The following is a 26,317-nucleotide window of genomic DNA, read 5'->3' as shown; positions in this document are numbered from 1 at the left end:
GGCTAACTTATTATTAATAAAAGGAGAAAAAAACTTTTATTTGGATTTCATTGGGGCATTATAGAAAGTAAAATTGACTGACATCTCTTTACATGGAGAAAAGTATATCACTCTGTTAATGCAGCATACGCAAAGATTGTGGTGTCAACAAACAAATGTAATTTAGTTAATGTACCTTATTTCTCATAGCACGCAGAAGATCTCTGACTGATCCACCTTTATATGACCGAAATTTGCGCAGATCTACAAATTTTGGTAGGCAGAACAAAAGTTTTAGGATTCAAAGTTAAACACACAGAAAACTGGACAATCATGATGCAGCTTCATAATGGATAAATCGAAAATTGAGAATTACACCACTAGAAAAACAATATGAAATTTCAGCAATGCTTACCGGTCTGTAAGGGCACAGTAATATGATCCCTCCAATCACCTTTTACCACTACCCGCCCTCCTCTCTCCAGCTGCCTCACAATTGGTCCATCTAACGGCTCCTTCTCAATTCTATCACTCACGTCCTATTAGACAAAAAATTCAAACATCAAACCTGTTTAGACAGAATTAGAAAAAGGTTTAAGTTTAATGCACTTGCAATCAGATTTATCAGATTTACAATTAAAGGGGATGTGCAATGGTGTTTTATAGATTCTGAGTTCTTTACAATGTTAAACGTGATGGCTTCTCATGCTTGACATGTCATACTGTCATAAGTTGACTATGCTCAAAATCCTCCCCGGCGTTCGTATAGGTTTCAGAAAGCTTTTTGCGAACATTAAATTCCCTTACGTAACAACTTTTCTTCATCATATATTGTACAACCGACCCGCAAGAGCGAGATGAAAGAGCACGCCCACGCGTCAAATGGGGAACTCGGGAGAAGGAGCATGAGAGAGAGAGCATTACGTTTGCGGAGTTCAGCTGTATTTGTTTGTTCACTGCATTTCTGTGAGGAATGTTTTATATATATATATATATATATACGGTGGATAAAACTTTTATAAATGTGAACAAACTAAATACTCTTTGAAGATTCGAAGTATGCACTATTACTCTATTGGTCCTTAAGATTGGCTGAACTGTGTGTTACATCTGTTTCAATAAAAAGCTCACAAAATCTGTATTATCTTAATCAGATCAATGATAATAGTATCTACCCGTAAACATTTTGAAGGGTCAGTTACACCCACTGGTTTTCCAAATATTTAAAGTGAACCAGAGACTCATTACTGACAAGGTCAATATAGCTAATGTTTAATAGACAATTTATTACTGTCACCAGTAATGTTTTAGGTACAGAGGATCAGGGAATTGTTGAATTGATACAAAATATCAGATTAATTTTCCTATATTACCAACTCAAGTGAAAACATTATTATCACTGTCAGATTATAAGAAATCTTCTGGGTCCGATCAAATTGACCCAGTCTTTTTAAATATCAAAATGTAGGACTTTGTAATATGGCCATGAGAATTTTCGGATAGAACCCAATGCCTTTCTGTACATACATGTAACTACACATCATCACTGTTAAGAGATCTTCTAACAAGGGTGTCCCACAAAGATCTAAATTGGCACCACTTTCTCTATTTTTATAAATTATTCAAGCAAGGAAATAGCTTCAGCAAAGTTGCATTCCTACGCTGACGACAATTACTTATTCACCGGCTTCCGGCCAAACTTTTGAAATGCTTCAGGATTCTTTTAATATTTTACAGCATAATTGTTCGAAAAATTTCTTACTGTGTATAATTTGCTGTCTAACGCAAAGGTATGTATCCATTCTAGATTATGTCAATCGCAAGTCAAAAGACCCTGCAGACCTCTCTCTCTACCAATCTCTTCTCTCTTCTTTCTCTGTAGATGTCACCTCTGCAAAAACAGATTACTACCACTCGATCTGCAACTCTCCGGACTCTCGAACGCTCTTCAAAACCTTCTCTGCTCTCCTCTGTCCGCCTGCTCCCGCACCTTCATCGGAGTTAACAGCTGCTGATTTTGCATCGTTCTTCGTAAAGAAAACTACTGCCATCAGCAGCCAGTTCTCTACGCCACCACCTGTCGAACCCGCCCACATCCCTGACGCGTGTGTACTCCCCACCTTTTCTCCTCTGTCTGAAGCTGATGTCTCCAAGGTCATTGGCTCCAACCACCCTACCACCTGCCCACTGGATCCCATCCCCACCCATCTCCTCCAGGCCATCTCTCCAACGGTTGTGCCTGCTCTGACCCACATCATCAACTCTTCGCTCACCACTGGGACATTTCCCACAGCGTTCAAAGAGGCCCGCATCACACCGCTTCTAAAGAAACCCACCGTGGACCCTACACTGCTAGAAAACTACAGGCCTGTCTCCCTTCTTCCCTTCATCGCCAAAGCCCTGGAGCGAGTTGTGTTCAACCAGCTCTCCTCCTTTCTCATGCAAAACAACCTCCTAGACAGCAATCAGTCTGGGTTCAAGACCGGTCATTCCACAGAGACTGCACTTCTCTCAGTCATCGAAGCCCTGAGACTGGCAAAAGCATCATCCATGTCATCTGTGCTCATCCTACTGGATCTGTCTGCTGCCTTTGACACTGTCAATCATCACATCCTCCTGGCTTCTCTTAGTGCTATGGGTGTCACTGGAATGGCGTTGCAATGGTTTGAGTCCTACCTGTCGGGTAGGTCATTCAGAGTATCCTGGAGAGATGAGGTCTCCGCGTCCCAACAGCTCAACACGGGGGTGCCACAGGGCTCAGTGCTTGGACCGCTACTCTTCTCCATTTACATGACATCCCTCGGCTCGGTCATTCAGAAGCATGGCTTCTCCTATCACTGCTATGCCGACGACACTCAACTCTACTTGTCATTTCAACCGGACGATCCGACGGTCGCTGCTCGCATCGCAGCATTTGATGCACATCTCGCTTTGGATGAAGGATCATCACCTGCAAATAACCTTGCAAAAACGGAACTGCTTGTGATCCCAGCCAACCCAAATTTTCACCACAACCTTGCCATTCAACTAGGCTCATCAACGATTACACCGTCCAGCACAGCCAGAAACCTGGGAGTGGTAATCGATGATCGTCTTAACCTCACAAGTCATGTTGCCAGCACCACCCGGTCCTGTAGATTCATCCTCTACAACATTAGGAAAATTAGACCTTTCCTATCGGAGCACTCTACGCAAGTCCTAGTCCAGGCTCTTGTCCTGTCCAAACTGGATTATTGCAATGCGCTTCTGGCTGGACTTCCTGCTTGCACAATCAAACCTCTCCAGATGATCCAGAATGCGGCAGCAAGAGTGGTCTTTAATGAACCGAAGAGAGCGCATGTAACTCCGCTCTTCATCAGGTTACACTGGCTCCCTGTTGCCGCCCGCATAAAGTTCAAAGCTATGCTCCTGGCCTACAAGACCAACACCGGATCTGCACCATCGTATCTCCACTCGCTAATGCAGATCTATGTTCCTGCCAGATCACTGCGGTCTACAAAGGAACAACGACTAGTGGTACCATCCCAAAAAGGAAAAAAGTCACTCTCCCGTACCTTCTCTGGATCTGTTCCACATTGGTGGAATGATTTACCAACTGCTACAAGATCAGCAGCCTTAAAACGCATCTCTTCCGTCAACACGTCGCTGATTGATTTTTCCAAATTCTCTTCCCTTTCCTTCTTTATAAAAAAAAACAACCTTACTAACCTCACTATTCTTAGCTTTTTATACTGTTCTAGGCTTTAATGGACTAGTTTGATGCACTTATGTATTTTGTGGCCTATGTTGTTATAATTGCTTCCAATGTTTCCTCATCTGTAAGTCGCTTTGGATAAAAGCGTCTGCTAAATGACTAAATGTCAAATGTAAACATGCAATTTGCATAACTTGGAAAATGGAAACTAAAATTAAATAAAAGAGAAAATAAAATGAAAATCAAACTTTAATTGTGTCAGTATTATTGCGTGAGCATTATAAATACCTTTGTAACACATTTTCATTTTCATATTGGCAGTCTTACCTCGAACTTTTAGTGAAAATGAAATATAAAATCACCAATTACATTTTCTTTTTCAATTTGACAGGGACAGCACATTGTCAATGAGTAAAATCATGTCATTTTATTTGATCTCATTTATCATTTTGGCACACATCGTGCATGCAGTTATGTATAATGATATTGTTAATCTGGTCTTCATTTACATCATTTAATTAATTTATTTAAATTTGGCAGGATTAACCTTCCATAATGAACAGCTGCTACGCTGATTATTCTCTGTTCGCTTTGTTGTCAGATATGCCAGCTCCAGTCTGGATCCTGCCTCGCACAAAGGCGTCGGATGACCTAACACATGCGGAAAGACGGCACCACCCTTGCCAGGACCTTTAATTGACACCAGCTCCAGACTTTAAAAATTATTCCAAATTAATTTATATTTAATATAACCATTTTCTTTTTGTGTTTAATGTATTTTTATATTGTGCCCTTGTGTAAAGTTGCTTTGCAATAGTTTAAACTGTGAAAAGCACTTTACAATAAACTTGAATTGGATTTAATCCATGATGCTGTGTCTCTGAACAAGATGTCCAATATCTATGGTATAATAATAGGTCCACAACAACAAAGAGCAGGCGGTATAATTACAACAGTTTAATATAATTACAACGGTCATTAACAAGGGTTAACAACAATTTTCCTCAATTTTTCTTTTGTAAAACCAAAAGACAAATTATTTTTTGTGTAAACATACTTGGCAATAAATCATTAAATTAAGTTTGTCCTGTTAGCACAGTCTGATCACCATTATTTAACGCATATGTGTTAAATCCGCTTAAAAACAATACGCCTAATCAATAAAATTATAAATGATCTATATTCCTTAGGTATTTTTGTGTAGACTGCTGAATAACTTTAAAAATAGTTAATAGTAATTTGACCTGTGCTTTATTTTGAAAATAAATTAGATGAGTAATGATACATTGGAATTTCAGGAATAGATCGACATATTTGGTTAAGGTTTTTGTTATAGAAACAATAAACAATTCATAAATGTAAAAAGTCACAGCTTAAAAATTGCATTGCATTAAAAATGTGTAAATTTCTTATAATAAATAAATAAAAATATGTGGTAAAACAAGGAATTGACCAGGAATCGAAAAACAGCAGCTAGTATCGATTCCCAAACCAGGAATTGGAATTAAAATCAGAATCGAACAGACCTACCTGGAAGAACTGCAGACGTTTTTCCAGACTCCAGAAGAAGGGATGTTTCAGCACTCTCTCCGCTGATGGCCTCTTCTCTGGGTCCATACTCAACATTTTTTCGATCAAGTTTTGGGCCACAATGCCCTCTGCACAAGACAATATGCAATTCATACAAGTAAATGTCTTGTCCAAGATCGAACAGCTTTTGAGTCAGAACGGTGGTGTGGTGGTGCTACCATGTGTGTTCTGCTGTAAGTGGTCCAGAGAGTATGCTCCTAATAGAATGTTTGCTTGCCGCTGCAAGGACTTTCCAAAGGCGTGATGTCCCTCAGATACCACATAGTAAAACACACATCCTGCAGAGAAGATGTCTACCATGCACGTCTGTATAATTAAAAGGGAAGTATTACTGTGAGTATGGAGTATACAGTATGTGTCATGACTAGACAAAAAAAACAACAGGGTTATCTCTTACAGGGTTTTGCTTTGCATCTTCATTGAGCACTTCAGGGGCGATCCAGCCCTCAGTTCCAGGGACCCCTGACCTCCGACTGAAACTGTGTCTACCCACTGCTAGTTTCTTACACAGGCCGAAGTCCGAGATCATGGCCTTTACTCGGCCATGTGAGTTTGGCATTGATACCAGAATGTTGTGTGGCTTGAGATCTCTGTGAACTATCAATGCATGAGAGACCAAGTGTCAATAGCCACATTTACATGCACTTGTAATCAGACTCATGGCTCAATTGGACTGAAAAGTAAATTCATGTAAACACTTTCATCAATCCGATTGAGGTCGATGCGATTTAGATTGCGATTGGATTGAAATGGGTGGTGTAGACTGACAGCAATCCGATAAGGAGGAACAAATTATGCGTGTTAACGCTAGAATCTGAATATTTTCTCAATTGTATTTAAAAATAACCTCTGCACACATGCAGTGAAGTGCTGCGTATGTCTTATACATCTTATAGTTACAGATCTGGACATTAAAAATGTGCAAGAGAGAGAACACGATCTTCCACCATGCTGCGGTACATGATTCCGCCAAGCAGCATTGGCGCAACAAGACTGTTAGGTGGCAGTTCAATCACTTATTCTGCAGCTGTAAAGAACTTCAGACTATACTTAGAACAAAGTATATTATTGAATTTAATAATAAAGAAAACCTCTGTAAGCCAAATCTAGCAATATTTAAGCTAGTTACTTGTTCTTTTTTATTAAATCAACATAAAGAGAAAAAAGAATATAACTCAACATTCCAGCCTGTTTAATTATTTAACTTTACTGATATTATACTGCATGTTTATGTTAATTGTATAGCTACAGAAGGTATTTACTTCTTGGCCTTTATTTGTTTAAACCCCATCCATAGTTTAAGTCGTTTTTTGGAAAGTTTTCTAGTGAAAATGTGTCCTGTTAAATCATAACAGACAATAATTAGGATCATGGGTGACGGAATCAAAAATGACAGCACTTTAGCAGCAACTTCAGTGATGCAGTGAGTAAGATGTCTGACAAGAAATGTTAGTTTTGACACTATCAATCAAGTTTGAATCAACCTTCACCAAACAAAATTATCACATATCATATCGTACAGGCATTTATATTTAACAATGTACGGGAACATTTTCATTTAGGGCATGTTTTTCGACACATGATCTCACAGCATGCCATTGACAAGTTTAGTCATTTAAAATAATTTCCCAAAAACAATATTGTTGACAGTGAACATGCTGGGTGGCTATTGTTACAGAGACCAGTGAGAGAGAGATGTGCAAGTAAATCTGATTCCCTGACTTCTACTTTCAACAAAGATGCTTAGCCTCTCGTTAGAGCACTCGTCTCCCATAATGGAAGACACCGGTTCGAGACCAGAGCAGTTAGAGCAAATTGTATCTTTTTTTCATGTGAATATATGGGCAGAATTGGATTTTAAAACTCGGTTTGGAACTAACAAAACATACCTGATCCGCAATTAATGAACTAACTAATAACTGTCTGTCTAAAATTACATTCAAATTTACCAAATTGGACCCTTAATAAAGAACTTGGAGTATTTGTAAGGAGCAGCTGTATTCCGTAGTGGTCCACCAATTACACATTTGACCATTATAAATACTCATCATTGACTCTGCACACCCCACACATAAACTTTTTGAACTGTTGCCCTCTGGCAGGCACTTCAGAGCACCAAACACCAGGACTTCCAGACACAGAAGCAGCTTCTTCCCCCAGGCAATCTCCCTCCTAAACAGATAACTGCTCCTTAAGAGCAATATTCCACTTTCACTTCTCCTATAGTGTGCACTATAGTGCCTTATTTTATGTACATATGTACATTTTATGTTCCTGTAGCTCAGTGGTTAGAGCCTTGCTTTAACAACGCAAGGTTGTGGGTTCGATCCCAGGGGATTGCAGATACCTATGTATATAAATATATAGGATAATCCTATATAAAAGTCGCTTTGGATAAAACGTCTGCCAAATTCCTAAATGTAAATGTTATGTTATTATCCCCCTTTTCTTGTACAATAGTCTTTTATTTTATATATTAATATTTTAGATTGCAAATCGTATTTTATTTTATTTCCAACACCAAAGTAAATTCCTTGTGTGTGCAAGCACACTTGGCAATAAAGCTCTTCTGATTCTTATTTGTATGGACAGTGGGGCATTCACATAAACAGTTGAGTTAGAGCAAGTATTTGAACCTCAGAATTTCATAATTAATGTGGGAAATGACAAAAAAATTCCACTTTTTGAGAGAAAGAACCACCCCTTCCAAAAGGCTGGCTACGGTCAAGATATATTACACAGCAATGGCTTCAAATTATAGAGAGACTTTTTGAATAGAGAAGTTAGTTGAGGCGATCCCTTATCGCCTTTCAGTCACGGGATGGGAGGTCATGAAATTTCCTACCAACCATTTCTGTTATTTTTGGCCGCAGGTTGTTAGGATAAGGCATGTTTCCCCTTTGAGCCATGAAAGTTTATAGAACCTAAATGTTGGTAAATGTTGTGTGGAATTAGATTCTTAAACAAAAGCACAGCAAAGCATCACTCTCCCATATGGACCCGCTGAATCTAGGTAAAAAATAATTCTCTTATAAAGTAACCTTTATTTAATGTAGATTTAAGACTAATCTTTGTTGGTGCAACCCACTCTTAATGTTTTTTTCTAGCCGCTTCACAACATTCAACACAGATAGGCCAGTTGGGTGTTAGGCCTGTATCTTCACAGGTGTGAATCAGTTCATGGCCATGACACAAAGTTAAGACCAAACTAAATCTGTATCTTTTTTCATGTGAATACTAAATACGCAGAATTTGTTTTTAAAACTTGTTTTGTAACTAACAAAACATAACTGCTCTGCATTTATTTGACTAACTAAAACTCTCGGTCTAAAAAAAATCTTGTTGTTCATTCTCTCCTTTGCTTACTCCAGCTTTAATCCTCCTAGTAGCGTGACCTTGTTAACTAATGGTAATGTTTTGCGTGTTGACAAAATGTTTATTTGCTCTCCCACTTGTAAGTCGATTTGGATAAAAGTGTCTGCCAAATGAATAATTGATTTAACTAGCTGTTCATATGCTGCTTAGCCTTGTCTGTGAAACCAAGGCAATGCATGAAATCTAATTATATTTTTTATATTCTTTAACATAAATGTGGAAGATAATAATTGTTTTAAAATGAGTTGGTTGGATAAACTTTAAAAAGTTTTACTTTTGAAAACAATTTACAGTTCTAACAGTACCAATATTTTTTGTCAATAAAATCAATTTCACGAGTTAATCATACAGTCATAGATCCAAGGTAACCCATGTAGGATTAGGACTGGCCATTTACAGTAATACACACAAATTACATATTTTTGTCAAGTCGGGGTCACAATTATTAAAACAAATATACTACAGATTTAATTCACAAATCTAATTAAAAAAACGAAAATATTATACATATTACAGGTTCCTATGCTATTGTAGATCCACCTAAATAACAAAGCGCAATGAGGCCTAAAACAAGTCGATGTGCCAACTGGTGGATCTTCTAGGAAGCGTTTTTTTTATTCTAACAAACAGGTCACAAAGACCAGATCTGTACGTCAAATGTTAAAAAATCTGAAAGCCGACCACAAGAGCCTGTTTTATCCATTCAGAAGCACACTAATTTTTAAGGAAATGTTCTGCCGGGCTTGTGTGTGTTATTTTACAAAATTACATAAAGCAAAGAGAGAACATGGTATTATTAAATACGGACTATATTGACTTTACACATCCATCCAAAGACGAAGTTTGAAGTGAGATGTTGCAAGGTCCCGCTACATTAAATGGACGACTGGGAAGTTTTTTAATGGCTTCGCAGTTGTTTCTTTCCCTCGAGTTAAAAGAGGAATAATGTTGTTCATCAGATGTTGGTATTTGGGCTATGCGAGGTCATTTGAGGTAGTTTTTGGATCGCGTTGAACAGCCATTGAACTGGATTTATTTTTATAGGCAACCCTATAGCTGTCCGATTGCGCAGACATTTTGCTCTGAATATATTTCATGTACATGTAAAATAGTTTTTGAATCGTATTGCAACATCATTCGGATTGACAAAATGCGTGCATGTAAACATAGCCATTGACAAAATATAAAAACATTTACGGGAATAAACACTCATCTTTCAGCAAGAATAACGCTCTATTAAATTATTGTTTTTAATGGTTACCTATATTAAGGGAATGTAAATGGGCCAGTCCAGACATTGTCTGCTCCAGCAGAGTAACAGGCTCCAAACCATAGCGGTTAAAATCCCTTCGCTCAACATACTTAAAAAAAGAAAGGTACAAAGTGAATTGTATTGTAATATACATGATTTAAGGATTGTATACGAAAGAGAATCAAATTATTTTATAAAAGTGAAATTGCAACAACCAGTCAAGTTAACATTATTTGTTAAAGGGGTTTCCGCTCCAATCAAAAATAATACAAGAAACCAGATGACTGTTACCATTTAAAAGAATAAAGACACCTTATTATAGGTTTTGTAGCAAGGGCACCACCATCTAGCAGTAACGCTGATGGTGACTTAACAGGGTTGGTTGCCTTGCCTGAGTTCATCAAACACAATGGGAGAGACACTGTTAAATACAAGACAGTGAAGGACATACCGAGAAAGATAACGACTAAGACACGAGGAATCAGAAGTAGTGATGGGAAGTTCGGATCATTTTAATGACTCCGACCTTTGAGTCACGAATCTTTTTTCGAGTCATATCGTTTATTTTAGCAAAATATAATTCTAATATTACAGGTTACTTTCCAAACACATCTACTACTTATGCAAACGTTTATTACATTACAAACAATACAAAACGTTAATGTTATAAGATACAGAAAAGATGAATTCAAGAAAAGACTTACAACAAGTCTTCGGGGTTAAATCGTTTGTTCATCACGTGACAGCTTCGTGAGCTAAACCAATGTAGTCAGAGCCGGAAAGATAATTGATTAGTTCATGTCCCGAGTCTTCGGGTTTGAGTCCAAAATTACAAAGCACTTAAAGTTTTTATTCCAATTTTGACCATTTTAACTAGGCAGACTTGACATATTGGTCTAATATTTGAATAAGAAGATTGGTCAAAAAGGACACAGTGACAAAGTGGAAGCAAATAACATTTTGAATTTGAATTATTAATGTTAGTTTAACATATTAATGTTATGATAACATCAGCTTCAACATTTGTAACCAAACTGACATAAAACTGGAGAATTAAAGTGATTTACTTAGAAATAGATATAGAAATAGTTGTGTGCTTGGGTCACACAAAGTTCAGCTGAAGGATAACTGTCACTCTAGACTGTCACCCAGGTGACCATTTCACACCCACCCCCACTAGGTAAGGGGCAGAGAAGAGCCTCAGACATTATTCTAACATCTCAGGAGAATGAGCACTAGAAAAAGGAGTGATGTTTGGACTCATTTTGTGGCAACTTCAGCCACTGAAGCAAAATGCAACATATGCAAAAAAAAAATTTCAGCTAAAGGAGGAAGCACTTCTAATTTGTCAAAAACTGTAATGCCTAGGCTGTATGACAAGTTAAAAGGTAATTTAATGGATGTAATAAAGTTCCATAGTAGGGAAGGAAGGAGGCGGGAACCAGCGAACATTCAAACAATAAAACTTTAATTAAATCAAATAGACAAACACGGAAGTAAAGACCGGCAGCCACCTCACGGTCGACTGCCGGCCATAAAACAAACACAAACTTAACACAATGTCAAGGCTCGACCCTCTCTCGTCAACAGTCCTGCCGGTCGTCCTTTTAAGCTCCCGGTCTCCTCCGTGAGAGATGCGGGACCGGTGCGTGCACAGCTGATTGCAACTATCACTCACGCCACCGGCCCCACCTCACAGCTCTCGTCCCGCCTTCCTCACCACAATGGACAAAATCAAGAGTGCCTCTGCTGTTTGTCTCACAACATTTGTCTCACAACAGACTGCTGGACCTCTTTGACTAGAGAAAGTTAAATGACTGTGACATGTCATTTCATAGAGGACTTTCAGATGACCTCCTATCTTCTGGACTGCTTTGTTTGCCAGCAAAATTGTTTCAGCCCTTAAAGAACATCTCCACTGGGACCACATACCTTGTTTCGCACATATGCTGAACCTCATTGTCAGAGCTGCATTGAAGGAGGTCCAAGGAATATTGCAAAGGTCAAGACAATAGTTGAATACTTCCATAGAAGTACAGTTGCTTCAGACAAGCTCAAGGCCACACAAAAACAGATGGCTCATGAGATGTTGAGGTTAAAACAGGATGTGGCCACAAGGTGGAATTCAACATATTACATGTTGAAAAGATTTAATGAAATCAAAGATCCAATCATCTCCACCCTGGCACTTACTAATGCATCTCTGCTTACCTTGTCACCAGAGGAATGGAACATTTTCAGATACATTTTGGACATTATTAAGCCATTTGAGTAGGTCACCACTGAAGTGAGTGCAGAAAAGTAAGTATAGTTCAATTTTTTTATTATTATTAATTTTATTTTAACTCTCTTAATGATGCATGTTTTTCTGTATCCTTATTCCTAACAGAGAAGTATATGAAGTACTGGTTTTGATTTTGCTATAATTCATTTATAAACAATTTGTAATCTTCATAGGTTTGTGACTGCCTCCAAAGTCATTTTGATGATAAGGGGTCTTCAGAGGATTGTTACCCGATATCAAAGAAATCCCTCCAGCTCTGACCATGTAAAAAAACTAGTGGATTCCCTGATGTTGGAAATGACCAAGAGGTTTGGCAAAGTGGAACACATTCAGAAGCTCAGACTCAGCCCATCCAAGGTCCGGGAGCTTGTTTTTTTAATGCAAACTTGGCTTAAAGCATGTTCTAAAATATAGCTACAGTGTGTTATTTATTTTAAAGCTTATTTATTAAAATTTTTATAAAAAGCCTAGATTGTTGTGCAATATTATATTTTAGTTTTTCTTAAGGCGCAAATTTGCGCCGCGTTAACCAATCAGGAGCCTGCTCTAGTAGTGACGTGATTATGACATAGCGAGCGGAGGCAGAAATCCGAAACAACAAAGAAGGACTGCGCCTCCGAAGGATTTGATGGATCTAGACACGGCGCATAACGAGTCTATATATCTATCTTCAGCCTTCCATAGCACATAACGCGCAGCTACCCTCTCAATAAAATCCATGTCCGCCGTTTCGCAATTAGACGGGAGCCGCCCGGCAGAAGCCCCTCCCATATAACAAACTGTTTCTTGCATGTTTTATTGTGTATATAGTATAGTGTTATCAGCATTCCGTTGATGCTGCATCCGACGCTATTCCTGCCTGTTTTTTCTTTTAAATGGTAACCTGGCCACCTATATCATTTTTGATTGGTGTGGAAACCCAATTTGACTGGATAATTAATTTCCGGATAGTACACCCCAAAAAAAAAAATGTGTGTACATCAGAACAATGAAATGTATACAGGTTAGAACAACTTGAGTAAATGATGACAGGATTTTCATTTTGGGATGAACTATCACAAAATTTGCATAACACTGTAACTAGTTGACATAAAAACTCACTTTAAACAAACAAACATGCACTATTCTATAAAGATGAGAAACTGTGAATAACTGCTAAATTATCAGAGGTAAAATATAAACAACATGAATATGAAATGAAAATGTAAAATAACAATTTTAAATGTCACATTATGGAAATAAAAACCATACAAAAATGTTACCATATCAATGCCATTCAAGTAGGGCTGATTTGTGGTGTCTGTCATACCTCTTGAAGTGTGGCGCTGCAGAGCTCTATAGCGATATACTGAAACTGTCTGTCTCTCTCCGTGCAAAAATATCGAATCACATTGGGATGCTCGTCTGACTCCCGCAGCAGCTGAACCTCTCGATCTGCAAAACTGAAACATTCTGGGAGAATTCTCTTGACAGCCACTTGACGATTGTCAAACTGACCCCTGAACACATACAGAGAAACCTTTAGTGACAACAAAATTAAATAATGCCAGAAATGAACCAAAAGTCACTCTTTGTCACCTGCCTGTACACAATAGTTCCCTCAGCACCATGTCCAAGAACATCTTTGGGATTAAAAGTGATGTTAACAATACTGACAGTGTTGCACTCCTCTTCTGAAAACAAAACCACAATCAATCAAACAAAGCAAAAAAGGCAGAAGTAAAAAAAAACAATGACACAATTAGGGATGCACCGATACCACTTTTTAAGGATCGAGTACTGATACTTTTTCCCTGGTACTCACCGATACCAGTTTTTTTTTTTTGCTTCAAAAAATTTCAAAGCCCAAAATTCACAGTGTCCAATAACCTCCAAAGGGCAAAACCGAGGACATAAGCATGCAGATTGCCATGCATGGGTCGTCATCATTGATTTTGAAATATTTCCACACTGCTAAGCGCGAATGAAGCGTTAAGAGAGAGTGATTTACATGTTAAGTCAATGCAAAGACGCGATAGACCTACTTGCGGTGCGATTCACGTGAATGAGGCTGCGAGAATTGAGTGTTGGCGTTATTCGCGCGAGTTGAAAAACCTGAACATTGGCGAAAGTTTTTGCCGTCTTAACCAATCAGGAGCCTGCTCTAGTAGGGACGCCTCTGAAGGACTGCGCCTCTGAAGGACTGCGCCTCTGAAGGACTGCGCCTCTGAAGGACTGCGCCTCTGAAGGACTGCGCCTCTGAAGGACTGCGCCTCTGAAGGACTGCGCCTCTGAAGGACTGCGCCTCTGAAGGACTGCGCCTCTGAAGGACTGCGCCTCTGAAGGACTGCGCCTCTGAAGGACTGCGCCTCTGAAGGACTGCGCCTCTGAAGGACTGCGCCTCTGAAGGACTGCGCCTCTGAAGGACTGCGCCTCTGAAGGACTGCGCCTCTGAAGGACTGCGCCTCTGAAGGACTGCGCCTCTGAAGGACTGCGCCTCTGAAGGACTGCGCCTCTGAAGGACTGCGCCTCTGAAGGACTGCGCCTCTGAAGGACTGCGCCTCTGAAGGACTGCGCCTCTGAAGGACTGCGCCTCTGAAGGACTGCGCCTCTGAAGGACTGCGCCTCTGAAGGACTGCGCCTCTGAAGGACTGCGCCTCTGAAGGACTGCGCCTCTGAAGGACTGCGCCTCTGAAGGACTGCGCCTCTGAAGGACTGCGCCTCTGAAGGACTGCGCCTCTGAAGGACTGCGCCTCTGAAGGACTGCGCCTCTGAAGGACTGCGCCTCTGAAGGACTGCGCCTCTGAAGGACTGCGCCTCTGAAGGACTGCGCCTCTGAAGGACTGCGCCTCTGAAGGACTGCGCCTCTGAAGGACTGCGCCTCTGAAGGACTGCGCCTCTGAAGGACTGCGCCTCTGAAGGACTGCGCCTCTGAAGGACTGCGCCTCTGAAGGACTGCGCCTCTGAAGGACTGCGCCTCTGAAGGACTGCGCCTCTGAAGGACTGCGCCTCTGAAGGACTGCGCCTCTGAAGGACTGCGCCTCTGAAGGACTGCGCCTCTGAAGGACTGCGCCTCTGGACCCAGACACGGCGCCGAACGAGTCTATGTCTATCTTCAGCCTTTCACAGCACATAATGCGCAGCTACCTGCTCAACAAAATCCATGGCCGCCATTTCGCAACAAGACTTGAACTGCCTGCCAGAAGCCCCTCCCATGACGCGAATTTCCCTTGCGAATGAAGCGAATTCCACGCGCGATGTTCAAGCGTCCAACTACACACGAATAGCGCGATTTAGGTGTGAACACTCTATGACATTGTGTCTGCTACGGCAGGTGTCTCTGTGTGCACTGGAACGTTCTGTCAATTACGTCACGTGAGGTATCGGTCTTTGGTATAGGAGAATTTTTACGAGTATGAGTACGAGTACATGAGCTTGGTATCGGGCCCGATACCGATACTGGTATCGGTGCATCCCTAGACACAATGCAAGTATGTACTAGTAATAGCATGAGTACACACCGGAAAACACAAAAAGACACCATAGCATGTTTTTTTCAAAACATCTTTATAACTTCGCATAACTTTGGTTGAATCTAAAAAGTCTTAATTAAAACATTTAGCAGCATTTTAATCCAGCGGAAATCTGTATGGAAAACACTTGGTTTCCACTTGTTAAGTAGATGTTTTTATTTTCTTTAAAGGTTTTATTAGACAATATGTGACCCTGGATCACAAAACCAGTCTTAAGTAGCACGGGAAAATTTTTAGTAAAAGCCAAAAATACATTGTGTGGGTCAAAATTATAGATTTTTCTTTTATGACAAAAATCATTAGGATATTAAGTAAAGATCATGTTCAATAAAGATATTTTGTAAATTTTCAACCCAAAATATATAAAAACTTTATTTTTGTGAGTGGATGGCCTGCTACAGTGCCTCGGATTAACAACTTCAAAGGCGATTTTCTCAATATTTAGATGTTTTACACTCTTGTATCTCCACCAGATATTGTCCCATCTTAACAACCCATATATCAATAAAAAGCTTAACTATTCAGCTTTCAGTTGATGTAAAAATCAAAATTTCGAGAAATTTACCCATAAGACTGGTTTTGTTGTCCAGGGTCACATATTATGTTCTGTTTTAGATGTAATGCAATGTGTCGATTTAAGGTTCAAGAACCTCAACAAAGGCTAAGAGAAATCAGACACCCCGCCTTTAAATACAGGTTAAAGTTTTAATCCACCATTAATTAATCTCTGTTTAAAATTTTATAAAACTAGGATCAACAAACCCTAGATTAGCTCTAAAAACTGTTTACTTAATCCTTGTTGGTGCATGTGGTGAGGAAGGGGGGACGAGAGCCGTGAGGCAAGAGAACAAGCATGCCCAAACATCAAACAGCGAGAGAAAGAGCATGCCGAACAATGTGCTTTATTCGTTGTACGGAAGTTCAGAAGTGTTTGTTTGTTCACTGCATTTCAGTAATGAATGTTATATAAACGGTGGATAAAATGCTGGATTTGTATTGATAGAGCAGTCACGTTTGAATAAAGTGAGAGTAATGCATAGTGTCAATATGAAAAATATGTAAAACCTCAGGAGCGCTAAAAGCATTGCATCACTACACAAGGAGACTAGCTAACTTTACCCTGAAGAGAACGGCAACTTGGTAAGTAGTGAAGCAAGTTTTCAGTTGTTTATGATGGAGATATTTTCAAAACTTTTGATCATCCCGTGTTTTGGAGGCGGCTCATATGAGAACGAGCCAACCAGGGAAAACTCCCGCAGCTTCAGGCTGTGAGCTCCTGCCACCTCACAATAACGTTGTATAAAATAACTTTTCAATGCCGTAGTTTACACAGGACATGGAAATGTGCATTGATATAACTTAATTTTACACGTTACTTGTTTGCTTTGATATGTGAACTGTCTTTGTAGTGTTAAGAGAGGGAAAGCTGGGCAATTTATTTAAATTCCGCCGGCAGGTCCATCAGCTTGGCATTATAAATCACTATGTTTCAGCAATAAACAAGTAAATTTTTCCAAGTTGTTTTCAGAGATGATGAAATGTTAAAGAATAATCTTTTTTTATATATTCACGAAAATGCCGCATCACGACATCCGATGGGTTTTCCCAGATCACTTTTCCTTATTGCCTAGATTCAAGCAGATTTAAAGAAGCATTTTATTTATAAGAAAATCTTACCTGCTTCCTCATGCTCATTGGCTGAATGTGCAATTTCAGACTGGGACAGGTTTGAGTGGTTGGACGCCCGTGGTGTGATGTTAGGGCTGCTGTGGGCAGAGCTCTCGCAGCGGATGTGGGCTGTCTCCAGGAAGTCGGAGTCAGGCGACTGAAAGATGAGATGCTGTCGCTGTAGGAGGTGAAGCTTCTCCTCCATCTGTTGCTGGAACTGCTGGTGCTGAAGCTGCTGCTGCTTGTTAACACTCTGAAGAAAGCAGCAGCACCTTCAGATCTGAGCAACTAATGCACTGATATCAGGCCACTTATACCAGATACTAGAGTTGCACGATTCTGGTTAAATTGAGAATCAATATTCTTTTTTTTAAATAAAGATTGAGATTCTCTTACGATTCTGAATGACAACTTAAAGTAATATATCACTTAATAGAGGTTCTGACAAAAAAAACGTTTCAAAAGTATTACATATTTCATGGTTAACCTATACTGACTATAGTGAAAACATCAAATGCAAAAGTTAAACTTCCTGAAAAGTATAAATACATTCAAGTAACTTGTATATTACCTAGGGATGCATGATCAATTATCGGCCATATCGGTATTGCCGATAAATGGTAATTTTTTATGTTATTGGGAAAAATTTGGTGGATTTATTATAGACGATAAATACAAAAAAATTCCTCTGGTTAAAATACACTACAGTACTGTCTTTCTGTCGCAATGATTCACTTACTGCTATCAGCAAAAAGAATTTGATGTAGGTACAGTACAGATAACGTATTTATAAATGTGTAAATTATAGGAACAAAAGAATATCGTTTGAATCAAACTGTTGTCTGAATGCTGTCTGTTTTGAGAGCTGTTAGACATGTGACTATAAAGAAAATTTTCTGCGTTGCTCGGGAAGAACATCTATAATTTGTTTATGAAATTAAAAATATACCAGAAACGTTTGAAGGTTAAAGAACCGTTAGCTAGTGTAGAGTAGTCTTGGTACATGATTTCAGGGAAAAAAGAGAACTAATGGTTACCTTGTTTTCTGCAGTCAATGTTTCAAATAAAAGCAGTTGTCCACTTTTTGCTTTTTGTTTCAGTCTAAGGGAATTTTATATTAATATTTAGATACTGTATATCGGCCATAAATCAGTTATCGGCTTCCAGTGATAAAGAATTATCGGTTATCGCCCAAAAATGTACATATCGTGCATCCCTAATATATACTGTATATATATTCAATATTTCTACAGCAAAACAAATTGATAATTCTTACAGGTTTTAGGATTTTTGCTTAACATCTACAGACACCTACACATTGCTTGAAGAGGTTAGAGAAAGATACAATTGATAAACATACAAATATAGTATTCTCAACTATAAACAGTTAAAAATAACCTGAAAACATGACATTTTGGGCAACTTTGTGGCCTGGGGGTTAGAGCGTTGGGCTTGTGATCAGATCTCAGTGCCAGCAGGTCATGACTGAAGTGCCCTTGAGCAAGACACCTTACCCCTGATTGCTCTGCAGTAATGTGTCACTGTAAAAAACTACTTGTAAGTCGCTTTGGATAAAAGCGTCTGCCAAATGAATAAATGTAAATGTAAAAAATGTAACTTGATGAGAAGCTCTTATAGCGCAGGTTCTCTTTAGCGTAAATAAATACATTGATAAGCGCCACAAACTCTTGCCGTGTTTTTACTGTAAAGACAGATTCGGATTTGTCCGCGCTACAAACTGCAATCATAAAATTTTTATTTAAACATCTCCAGTTAAGATGTGTGAAGCATAAGCTGAACAATATAACACAACCCTGAATGACAATCATAAGAGTAGTTTTGTTGCTGGCAGTATTTTATGTTGGTGTGTTATTTGGTGTGAGAATAATTGGCGCAGAGTGTGCGCTAGTAAATATGTGTGTATCATGCGTTGGCAACTCTGCTTTAATCCCAGTACTTCTGTGATAATTTGATACAGAAATAACGATAGTGTGTGGTTGAAAAAACTTCTAATGATGAACATTGCTTTCTCTGCTTCAGCGGCAGCACCAACACAGATTTTAGCATTATGATTTTAGTCGTAGGAGTAATAAAAAAAAGAGAATCATTGAGTTTCATTAATGAGATTGTGTTGGTGTTTGAATCGACTTGCTATATCGGAGTCAGCGAACATGTTTTGGAACAATTCCCCAATGCCCTGATTCGAATTATATGAATGATGGTTCAGGCACCAGATCAGCCCTGAGTTACGGTCTGCTGTCTGGCTATCGCTGTCTCGGTGGTTCTGGTGGCACTGGTTTGCTGCTGAGGTGGTGCGACAACAGCTGACCTTGAGTTGACATGATTTGCTGCGACCTGTGTAGTGCTGCTAACATTGCAAAACAACGAAATAGGGAGCTGCTCCCCCCTCACGCGAAGCCGCTGCTGCTGAATGTTCGATCCACTGTGTGACCTCATAGCGGTAATGCTGTTCCAGGTAACATTTATAGTTTTTTTGCAGACAGTGCAAAATGATTCCTGGTCATTCCCCCTGACGGGCTTAAGCCAGTCTTTAAATGACGGGTCGTCAACCCAAGTTCGCGAAAACTTACATTTCCCCATTTCACATTGTAAATTTGGTAGAAAATAGAAGCAAGTGGTTTTAATATCAACTGAGGCAAAATAATTTGTTGGCGTCTCTGATAGCCTATCAACCAAGGAACTCTACACAGTTTACTTCTACGTCATTGCTATCAACTCAGACTCACTCAGGGTCCTGTTAGAACCGTATACATTTTTAATGTATTCTTTTTACTACCGCATGGACACCGTGTTAGTTCATATAATCATGAATCTTAAAAATCTCTAAATAATTTTAACAGATGTTGAACAATAACAAAATTATTCAATCATTGTACAACACTGCTGCTATTGGGTGTGATACTGCTAAGAATAAGGACAGGTTTAGTGGTATGTGTAGGTTTAAGTTTTGGATAAGGGATCAACAGTGTACATGGCTCAATTTGATTACTATAAGGAACACTGTTAAATCTGTTTGTATTACACTGATTTGATAAATTAAGTATTTTCTTTAAAAGTTGATAATTTTTTTTCTGTTGATGTACGATTCAAGGAATATTCTGTTTAATTGTACACAATTGTATGCTTGAAAATGAAAATGTAACCACCCTTTACACAATGTTTTTTAAAGACCAATGCCCATAAAGGTATTACATGCTTGGTAAAATTGATACAAATTTACAAATGATGAATAGTAAATTTTAGATTGGGTACTGCAAAAACATGAACAAATTATTATTAAATGCAATTTTGCAATCAAGATGACTACTCAAAGTTACTAATAATTAGTTAATATTTATAAACCCCGTAGAAGCCTAAACAAAAAACAAAGCACAAATATATGACCTTTACAGATTGCGATTATGAATTTATTTAGTTTGTGAAGTGCTTATAATTACCAATTAAGCAAGTTTTGGTCTTTATCTTATGGTGCCCGTGTTACAGTGTGATTATACATTTAAGTACTGAGTAAATAAGGGATAATCCAGGGCTAGCAATGGATTATCACGTTTATAGCATGGTTATTTGCCAAATTAAAGCTGTTATTGCACCCTCCAGCCAATTATTGTATAATTTCTGTTAAAGTTGGCCTGAACTGGCCATTTTATTATTTTATACCTGTTGTTTAAGGTCGTTTGTGCGTTCTTAATTTTGAAAACACCAATTCAATATGTAATAGACTATTTTGCCTGCAGAATAATACTAATAATAGAGTTTTGAGGGCAGACCTGACCTGTTGAAAAGTCTCCATGCGTGTTTAGTGGAGTGTGGGTGCATCAAAATCTGTGTGTCTGTCTTCTGTGTTTTCACCTTTTTAGTTTTTTCTTGTATAACCTTATTTGTTTGCTTGTAGTCAATATGTTTTTTTGTACAGCTGCTTTGTAACAATGAAAATTGTAAAAAGCGCTATATAAATAAAGTTGACTTGACTATTTTCTTCCTTGGTTTTGAGGCTGGTTCAAGAAACATTTGGTTTTTAATGCCGGGCCGCATTGAAGACTTGGAAGTAAACGCCCACTGCTATAATTGGATCACAGTTCCAAATGAAAGCAGTTTGTCCTGGGATGCACATTATTCTACAGATGATCCACAACGAAGAGAGCACACATCACTCCGTTAGGTTACATTGTTTTACATTGTACATACGTTTTTTTTACAGCAATGGCGGTTCATTAAGGCTCTCAATAGTTCCCGGAATTTACAAGTAACGCGTGGAGCTGCGACTGAACAGACGAACTGAGGTAACCTTCTTACCCATTTGAAGAGGAAAGCCATTTAAAGAATAAAAAAATGAAAGAAATAAAGCATTTAAAGAGAAAACATAACTTCCTGGAACTATCTGAAGGCTCGATGAATCACGTGATGCTCAAGCATTTTGGACTTCCGTTGGCAGAACTCTCTCTCTCAATGGCTTACCTCAATGGCCTACCAGCCCTAATGTTTACCTTTGGGTAGATGATGATGAAGGCCACCCATCCAGCCAGCAGGAAGGTGCAGAAGATAATGGTGGCCATGTCTTTCAGCATGGAGTCCACCGGAGTCTCCACACGTGGTTGGCGTCCAGGCTTCTCCTGCAGGGAAGAGATGGGTGGAGGCACTGGACTGCTGTCCTCCATTCCACTTTCATTCACCTTCTGGAAGACAGCAGAAATACGTAAGGACTCTTTAACAGCTGAAGCCAGTGATGTAGTAGACACATGTACAGCATGGGACATTGTCCATACCTCTTCAATGGCTTTGTCTGTGGCGGGGGGAATGACGTTGCTGTGTTGACGGGGGATACTCTCTGGAAATTTTTCCAAGATTTTGTTGTGAGCATCAGGTGGTGTTTCGTGGTGACCTACAGATGAGAATAACAGATTGTGAGAATAATGTTTATACCTTAATAACATTACCAACACAGAAAATTACTTAGCCTCTGTAAAATTTTATTTTTACTAAAATATTGAGACCATTGTGATTTTGGAAAATAATAGTGTCTTGCATTGCCTAATTTTTCATATCTGATATTCTTGATATCTTTTCTGCATGATTTACAAAACGTGTGACTGAACTATAGGGCGCACCTATCAGCAGCAGAGAATTCCTCATGAAGTTGATGCGGTTTCTCTCCTTCAGTGCAGTGTTAAATTTCACTGTTGTGCTGGGTGTGATCACACACTCCTGGTCCTCTTCCACACTTGACTCCTGGTTACTTGGGCCCTCAAGCAAAGGAAACGTCCTCCCGCGGGGCTGACACACACACACACACACACACAAAGAAGATTAAACATCTAAAAGCCAACACTTCCACAGCACTGTTCATGGTTAATTGACAAAAAAGGGTTGGCAAGATGAGAAAATCATTAATCTTTTAAGAATTTAATAAATTCCATCATTCCAGAGAGCCATATAATTATATAACATTATATTGTCAACATTCACATAAACAAGACTTGAGACAATTTCAGCCTTGTTTACTTTAGAAGGGTGTGGAGTATGTTTTCACATTTATAAAGTCATCACACAGATCATACACATTCACCTGTAAAAGCTCTCTACTGTGTTCCATGTCGCTTAATTGTATTTGGTGTGACAGGGCCTTACAATGTTTTAACATTTTATCATAACTCACCACAACAGTAACACCATCATGTACCAGTGAGGGAGATGCGTACAAGCCAGTGGAGTGTTTCCCTACATACAGCGTGGACCTGTAACCGTACCGGACAGAAATAGTAGATTATCATTCACAATATGTTTTGAAGTTTTTAGACTGCAAGTGACTTTAAAAATAATTCATACAAATCACCTAAATAGAACAAATCTAATTCTATAAGTCTATTATATATTTAATAAGACAATATTACAAGTGATTCACATACTGGGAGTCTTTAAGAGGAACAATAGAGGTCCCCTGCAGTAAATTGTTGTTTTTTAATGTTGTTTATATTTCTATGTGGCGTTTTTAATATGAAAAATATTAAATATTATATTAAGAAAAGCCATGTGCAAATTCATAATTTTAAACCATTGTGGATTATTTTCTCGATAAGGCTGCAGATCCACCAAAGGCGCCTTTACGCGGCTGAATTTTTGCGGCGATTTTGTGGGTGCTTGAACTGCATTTTCTTTTTCAAGCTTGTGAAAAGCATAGTAACCATGATTTCATTTCAAGGCACAAAGGAATAATTATCGCAGGAAAAACTTTAGCATATGCTATTTTTATGCTTAAAGTGATAGTTCACCCAAAAACTTAAATTCTGTCATCATTTACTCACCCTCTTGTCATTTCAAACTTTAATGACTTTCTTCCGTAGAACAAAAAAAGTTGGTAACAGCACGGCACTGGCCCTTATTCACTTCTATTACTAAGGCAAGGGAATGGGGGCCAGATATCAAAATTCTTCAAAATCTCCTTTTTTTGTTCTGCAGAAGAAGTCATACAGGTTTGAAATGACAAGAGGGTGAGTTAATAATGACAGAATTGTTTTGGGGGGTAAACTATCACCTTAAAGATTAAACCTCAACAAATGCACAGGGTAACATGAGTGTTAAGAGATATGTGGCAAACTGCTGAGTTTGATCTAACTCCAGCCATTTCTTTTATAAAGTGATATGCTGTGAAAAACAAAACTGAATCTTCACATGCTCAAGCATCTTCTGCACATAGCATAGGAAAAGCAGACAGGATATGGCTCTTAAGCTGGATGTTGTAGAAAACACAAGGTGCTCAGACAACAAGATAATTTTACACAAAAGCATGTCGAGTCATAACCCCAAAAGAATCTGTCACATATATTTTTGACATGCCAAACAAATTCTTATTACTGAAAAGCATCTGGACTCTTTTTCAAAATTTTCTCTCATAATGCAATTTTGTAATACAACAAATTTACTTAATTTCTGCTTGGTAAGTATACCAATCTGTTTTTTTGTGTGTGGGCCAAAAATGTGTTCAACAGATGTGGTTATCATCTCTTAAATAACCAGTGTTACTTATTGTGCATGGGGTCTAAAGTGCTGCTCACATTAGCTTATCTTTAGTCTTCTTCTCCCGAAGGAACGGATATTTCCACGGCGTGATGCGTCCCCCCTCTCCTGACATGAAGGTCAGGTAACGCAGTGTTTCTACAGCAACGTTTGTGTGCGTGACCTTGCGCAGTCCCTCACGCTGCCAGATGTAGATGGCCACCACGGGAGAGTTGTAGTTCTGTACCCACTGCACATCGCCAGATTCGCTGTCTACCGTCACCACAAGACCATCACCATTGGACACAAAGTGAGCCATATCTGTCAAACACATAAAATAAAAAGAAAGGAAGATGAAAATTTTTTAAGGATTATGTGGTTTATCTTCACTGCAGCCAGGTGTGTTTACAGTGTGCCTCAGGTTCTATACAAAGTATTTTACCGCCTCTCTTTTGGCTTACAGTATGTATTAGAGAGATCTCAAACATTGAAATGCCATCGAATGACTGTTCTGTCACATACAAGAAAGTAGAAAATGGTGAACATACTGTATTTGGTATCCTCGTCGGGCAGAGTGTAGGCATAATCCGAATAGGTGGCATTCCAGCGCAGCTCTCTGCTCTTTGTGTCATACATGGTGATTGTGTACTCTGAGAAAACACATCCATATTACAGATACAAAGACAATTTATTACCATGAAATATTAACACGATTTTCATTGTTTGTTGAAAATATGAGTGCTGCTTTCCCATGCAAAATAGCTTGTGGGTGCAGTGGGGTACTGTTGTGGTTGATAAAATGTAGTTCGGTCACTAAACATTATCAGAGATATATTAATCAATCATTATTTCCCAGGGTAAGGCAGTTACAGTTTTCTCCATTTACAGGTTCCTTAGAGTTGAAGCACTACTTATAATGTTCTCACAAGAATCTTTATATGAAATAAAACAGTGAAACTTTGTGTGAAATTCTTAGTCTTACCTGTACGGCCAAGGTAGAGCAGAGAGGATGATGGACAGTACATCTCAGCATAGGAAGAGGTCAGCGTTTGCTGCTTCTCTCCAGTCAGCAGATCAACCACATACCAGATGTCTTGTTTCTTACCTACAGACAAACAAACATTTAACACCTAAATAAAGGGCTACAAATAAGGGTGTCCTGTAGCTTAGCTGGTAGAGAAGTGTGTTAGCAGTTCAAAGATCATGGGTTTGAATGCTCAAGCCCGGTGAACACACATTTACTGATAAAATGTCTACCTCAAATGCACTGCAAGTTGCTTTGGATAAGAAGTGCAAATGCATTCAGTAATAATGGGAACAGATGGCAGAAATAAACTGCAAAACTGCATATTTTGTAAATTTCTATTATGTGGACTTGATACTTTGGGGGTCTCATATACGTTCTGTGAAATGAATGGTTCATTATAATGACAATCCATAAGTTAAATTAAACATTTACATCCCTATCCTAAATATTTACAATCCTCGGTACTCTTAATATTGACTAGACTTTATCCATTTAAAATGTATTGGATCTTGAAAATGTGAACAAGTGGAAGGTTACTTCACTCCACAAGTGAAGTAACATTTGGCTTAATGAGGTACTCGGCAATGTAAAGGGGTTTTTCATTTATATCACTGATATACTGTATCAGTTTCATTTTTTATTTATACCACAGGGCCGTTGAATGCTCCAACTGATTGGTTGAAAAACGTTCTATCGGTGTGCATAACCTTGTCAGGTCCCGGGTTTGGTCTCCCTTCACTTTCTCACTCGCCTTTCCATGTGCACAGCTGATGCGGCTTGGCAATCAGCTGAGCGGCTCAGCAGCGCACAACTGTTCTTATTGCTCTCATTATTTTCCTCCCTTTCTATTCCTCTCTGTTTCTCTCCTTCGTTGCTGTTGCGTTGTATTACTACCTTACTCTAGCCTCTTGCCTTGTCGGATTAT

General features: G+C 38.9%; 1 protein-coding gene across 2 annotated transcripts in view; it reads right to left on the bottom strand.

Annotated features, from left to right (window-relative positions):
• ern1 (endoplasmic reticulum to nucleus signaling 1) overlaps positions 1-26,317 on the bottom strand; it is a 45,970-nt gene that overhangs the window by 4,054 nt on the left and 15,599 nt on the right. The window contains exons 6-21 of one of the 2 annotated variants that reach the window (XM_079455467.1): positions 25,348-25,470; positions 24,914-25,015; positions 24,425-24,686; positions 23,029-23,107; positions 22,481-22,646; positions 22,139-22,254; positions 21,860-22,048; positions 17,364-17,607; positions 13,757-13,847; positions 13,484-13,673; positions 9,900-9,999; positions 5,661-5,860; positions 5,422-5,569; positions 5,204-5,331; positions 395-518; positions 176-243 (exon numbers count right to left, since the gene is read on the bottom strand). In XM_079455467.1, the coding sequence (XP_079311593.1) occupies positions 176-243; positions 395-518; positions 5,204-5,331; positions 5,422-5,569; positions 5,661-5,860; positions 9,900-9,999; positions 13,484-13,673; positions 13,757-13,847; positions 17,364-17,607; positions 21,860-22,048; positions 22,139-22,254; positions 22,481-22,646; positions 23,029-23,107; positions 24,425-24,686; positions 24,914-25,015; positions 25,348-25,470 (2,330 nt within the window). The remainder of the gene's footprint in view (positions 1-175; positions 244-394; positions 519-5,203; positions 5,332-5,421; positions 5,570-5,660; positions 5,861-9,899; positions 10,000-13,483; positions 13,674-13,756; positions 13,848-17,363; positions 17,608-21,859; positions 22,049-22,138; positions 22,255-22,480; positions 22,647-23,028; positions 23,108-24,424; positions 24,687-24,913; positions 25,016-25,347; positions 25,471-26,317) is intronic. The other variant, XM_079455466.1, reaches the window with a different exon arrangement.

This window comes from Barbatula barbatula, assembly GCF_947034865.1.
Source record: "Barbatula barbatula genome assembly, chromosome: 5".
Taxonomy (NCBI): domain Eukaryota; kingdom Metazoa; phylum Chordata; class Actinopteri; order Cypriniformes; family Nemacheilidae; genus Barbatula; species Barbatula barbatula.
Note: the sequence above shows the minus strand (reverse complement) of the source record. Positions and strands in the feature narration are given on the sequence as shown.